The sequence below is a fragment of the Engraulis encrasicolus genome, chromosome 14 (genome assembly GCF_034702125.1).
Source record: "Engraulis encrasicolus isolate BLACKSEA-1 chromosome 14, IST_EnEncr_1.0, whole genome shotgun sequence".
NCBI classification, from domain to species: domain Eukaryota; kingdom Metazoa; phylum Chordata; class Actinopteri; order Clupeiformes; family Engraulidae; genus Engraulis; species Engraulis encrasicolus.
This window is the reverse complement of record NC_085870.1, coordinates 12,438,700-12,443,699: the sequence shown is the minus strand read 5'-3', so window position 1 is coordinate 12,443,699 and position 5,000 is coordinate 12,438,700. Positions and strand designations below refer to the sequence as shown.

At 50.0% G+C, this 5,000-nt stretch overlaps 1 protein-coding gene across 1 annotated transcript in view; it reads left to right on the top strand.

The window, feature by feature from the left end:
* The window catches only part of lrig1 (leucine-rich repeats and immunoglobulin-like domains 1), an 83,433-nt gene that overhangs the window by 68,634 nt on the left and 9,799 nt on the right, over positions 1-5,000 (top strand). The window contains exons 12-14 of the mRNA XM_063214946.1: positions 184-347; positions 1,671-2,138; positions 4,173-4,454. Coding sequence (XP_063071016.1) covers positions 184-347; positions 1,671-2,138; positions 4,173-4,454 — 914 coding nt within the window. The remainder of the gene's footprint in view (positions 1-183; positions 348-1,670; positions 2,139-4,172; positions 4,455-5,000) is intronic.

The following is a 5,000-nucleotide window of genomic DNA, read 5'->3' as shown; positions in this document are numbered from 1 at the left end:
CTCTCTCTCCCTCTCTCACTCTCTCATGCTTCCTCTTCCCCTTCCCCTTCTTCTTCTCTCTCTCTCTCTCTCTCTCCTCCTCTCTCTCTCTCTCTCTCTCTCTCTCTCTCTCTCTCTCTCTCTCTCTCTCTCTCTCTCTCTCTCTCTCTCTCTCTCTCTCTCTCCCCCTCTTCCCCATACCAGGCATATCCAGAGTGACAGTTTCCTGTGTGACTGCCAGCTGCAGTGGCTGCCGGCGTGGCTGTCGGGCCGCGGTCTGACGGGGGCCGTGTCCGCCACCTGTGCCCACCCCGAGAGCCTCAAGGGCACCAGCGTCTTCCAGGCGCCCGCCGACAGCTTCGTGTGTGGTCAGTACCCAGCACCATCGCTTCTACACACACACACTCACATACACACAGGTAGTCCTGATGTTCCCAGGACGGCCCAGCCACACCCGGGGTCCTAATCCCGATAGAAATGGTTGATGAAGATGGCCGCACCGGAACCACACGACATCCCAGAATAGGCTCATCTGCACATAGACACAAACCCACGAACACACCCATCCACTGACAAAACACACCCACATAAAGTATAAATACACAAACAGGGAAATGGAGGGCAGTTTTTTACCTAACTTCTTCTAACTGCAATAACTCTTGTTATCGGTCAGGGGTACTTCGGTTAGGAAGTCTCCAGAGCTCTGAATGCTTGTGTAACTTGTGTTTTTGTGTAGTATCCAGTGTTCTAGATAGCATCGGTTACTACTGCTGTAATATACTTTTTGGAGACAATAAATCCTTGGATTTTGTTGGGGACATATTTCGGACTGTTTGCCTTTTTTCCTTTTTGAATTCAACGAACATGTAATATGGCGGAGCCCATATATTTAATAACACACACACACACACACACACACACACACACACACACACACACACACACACACACACACACACACACACGATGCACGCACCTCATGCCGCACGCACCTCATGCCACACACACACACACACACACACACACACACACACACACACACACACACACACACACACACACACACACACACACACACACACTCACCACCACACACTGGTTCACCCCCGCAGCTGTTCCCAGTGCCACGTGCTGCCCGCCGTGCCTTGCCTGTCCTGGCTCCACCAAACCACACCCGACCCCCCTCTCACACACACACACACGCACACACACGCGCGCAAGCACACACACACTCACACACACACACGGCTGGCATTAGATGGGGATTTGCTCGCTGAAAACCACAAGTGCATTACTCCACAGCTCTTCATGTGTGTCTCTTTAGTAGTTGTGCAACCAGGGGGGTGGTGCTGTGAGGTGGGCTAGATAGAATGGGATCAGGGGTGAGTGGCCTCTGAGACATGACAGACCACAATGTCACACATGCAACTGATGATTCTCAGAAATGTGTGCGTGTGCGTCTGTGCGTGTGTGTCTGTATTTGTCTGTGCGCGCACGTGTGGGTGTGGGTGTGTGTCTTTTGATTTTAGAGCCACTAAACATTGATATTTGAACATTGCATGCGTGCATGTGTGCGTGTGTGTGCAGTGCGCACGTGTGTGCCTATGTGCCTGCGCGTGCACGTGTGTGTCTTTTGATTTTAGAGGCACTAAACATTGATATTTGAACGTTTCGCATGTGTGCCTCCACAGACGACCTGCCTAGCCCCAAGATCATGGTGAATCCGGTGAGCACGGTGTCGGTGCTGGGTCAGGACGTGCGTCTCAGCTGCACCGCCGCCAGCAGCAGCAGCTCCCAGATGACCTTCGCCTGGCGCAAGGACCAGGAGCCGCTACGCCACGCCGAGATGGAGAACTACGCCCACATGCGCGGCCCCAACGCCCCCGCCGTCAATGCTAACGCTAACGCCCAGCCTGCCCCCGCCGCCTCGTCTGCCACTGATGATGATGATGATGATGATGATGATGGCACCGCCTCCCCTGTTGCTTCGTCATCATCACCCTCGGTGGCCTCAGTGCTGGCGCAGGGCAACGTGATGGAGTACACCACCGTGCTGCACCTGCGCCACGTCACCTTCGCCCACGAGGGACGCTACCAGTGTGTCATCACCAACCACTTTGGCTCCTCCTACTCCCAGAAGGCCAAGCTCACCGTCAACGGTAAGAGCCCAAAGACTCGAGAGGTCTCATGGCTGTCTGGTAGCTCAGGATTCCATTTGGTTTTCTTTTGTCATCAACATGTTTCTGTATTGAGCAGAAAAATGTAAACAATGTAAGATATGAAACATAAACAAAAAACTATATACAGCAGGGACACAGAGCTCGTAAAATAACTAAAATAAGTAATTTTTTAATACGTAGTTCCATATGCCCTACTCTAAGCACTGCATGGTAAGAAATGACCTTGGGAATTTCTTTGGTAATTTCCATGCTGCTCACTCCGACCTGCTGGACAGACAGGAAACTATTGACAAATTATTGGCCTGAGTTTTGGAACCCAATCATAGTACGGGGAGGGAGAGCCTGACATACTATTGGACGAAAGAAAGCTGTGCTGTCCTTTTCCACACTGAACGTGTTTGCCTGATAATGTTATCTTACAGCAGCTTTGTCATACATTGGTCAAATGTGAACACAATGCATGTGGAAATGGATGAAAGTACTGTAGTTTAGATGCTAGATCAGCCGGCTAGCACATCCGGATCATGAGATGTGACAGGAACGTGCAGAAATGCATGTACTTTCAATAAGGTGATGAGATGGAGGGGGGGGGTATTATTTGGGGGTGTCATGCTATAGAGGACATAACAGAGGTGGGTTGGGGGTGACTGGTTGGGGGGGTGGGATGGAGTTTCTGTGCAGCTGAAGGGTTTCAGCTGTATCGGACGTCTTCTGCCCCCCTTTCCATCCCCATAGTACATAGCCAGCCCCCCTTTTTATTTCCACACACTAATGCTGTGTGCTATAGCTAGAATTTGGAACAGATTGATTCCCTGAAAAACACACAGACACAGACACAGACACAGACACAGACACACACACACACACACACACACACACACACACACACACACACACACACACACACACACACACACACACACACACACACACACACACACACACACTATAACGCTCTGCCCCTTTGACCGATCTCCCGATGTGCACTTCCTGTTGGGTCAGTCCAACAGATGGGCTGTGATTTGCGCCCCCCAGGACATTGTGTTGTATTTATCCTATTATTATTTTTTGATTGGACTTTTTGCCTTTTATTTCGTTTGGCTTTGTGCTTGTCCTCAAAAACAAAGCCTGTTTCCCGTCATCTAATTGAGTTAAGGGCAAGGACACACCGCTCTGGTTTGTGTAGGTGTGTGCGTGAGTGCGTGCCGTGCACGCTTCCGTATGTGTGTGTGTGTGTTTGTGCTCGTGTCTTTGTTTGCGACAACAGGCTGAGAGAATGTCGCGGCAACGGTTTCTAGGAACATCATTGTTTCTGTTCTCCAATACTCTCTTCACCCTCTTCAGGCTGTTACACAATCTGAAAAAGAATGATCTCCCACTAGAGTGTTAAGTTCATAACCTCCGCCTTACATTATATGGATTCCAGCAGAGTTTTCATGACCGCAAACCAAGCCTGAGCCAACATTCCCAATCTTCTATGACATACTGTATGTAGTGTACGTCATATCCACATTTTGATAAACTGTTCTCCCTCTTCTATTGTTTTGGGTGGTGCCCTACAGTAAACAAATATGTATGGTGGTCTTTAAAAATAGACACCAGGGCAATTTTAAATTAAATGTATGTAGACATATTCGAGCCTCCTGCCAAAGCACCACAGGAGCACAGTTAATAAGCTGTAAACATCTCTACACATCAATGGTCCTGTACAAAAACACTACTGCCTATCTTTCCCCCTTTTCAGTGTGTCTTGTCATTTACCAGTGCTCTCGTGCAGATAGCACGCTTTCTTCCTTGACCTAATAACAGCAGACCATTTTGTTCCTTGAAATGTCGATAGCCTAACATGTTCCTCCGTGTCCGTCTGTCCATCAGTATTGCCTTAGCTTAACATGTTCTTCTGTGTCCGTCTGTCCATCAGTATTGCCTTCGCTTAACATATTCTTCCGTGTCCATTTTCCCATCAGTATTGCCTTAGCTTAACATATTCTTCCGTGTCCATTTTCCCATCAGTGCTGCCCTCGTTCACCAAGACTCCCCAGGACCTGACGGTGCGCGTGGGCGCGACGGCGCGGCTGGAGTGCGCGGCCGAGGGCCACCCGCTGCCCCAGATGGCCTGGCAGAAGGACGGTGGCACGGACTTCCCCGCCGCCCGCGAGCGCCGCATGCACCTCATGCCCAACGACGACGTCTTCTTCATCACCGAGGTCAAGCCCGAGGACGCCGGCGTGTACAGCTGCACCGCGCGCAACTCGGCCGGCGCCGCCTCCGCCAACGCCACGCTCACCGTACTGGGTAAGCTACACTACAGTACTGTACACTACGCTATGCTACATTATTACTCTACAGTATTTCACTACAATACACTACACTACACTTTACTGCACCGCAAGCAACTCGGCCGGGGTGGCATTCACCAACGCAACGCTCGCCGTACTGGGTAAGCTACACTACAGTACTTAACGCTACGCTACACTTTACTTCACTATGTCGGCTAACTCTACACTCACCGTACTGGGTAAGCTATAATAACATTACTTTACACTACGCTACACTACACCACACTCTACTGCACTATTTCTTCACTGCACTACACTACGCTACACTATTACTTGACTACACTACTCTACACTTAGCTTGACTCTGTGGTAACACGGCCAGGGCCATGTCGGCTAATTCTACGCTCACTGTACTTTGTAAGAACTATATTATACCATCCTCTACTATACTATACTATACACCTCTGCCAATTCCACGGCCACCGTGCACTGTAGGAACTACATTACAGCATACTACTCCACTCCCGACTGCTCTAGCCTATACTATACTACACCATTCACC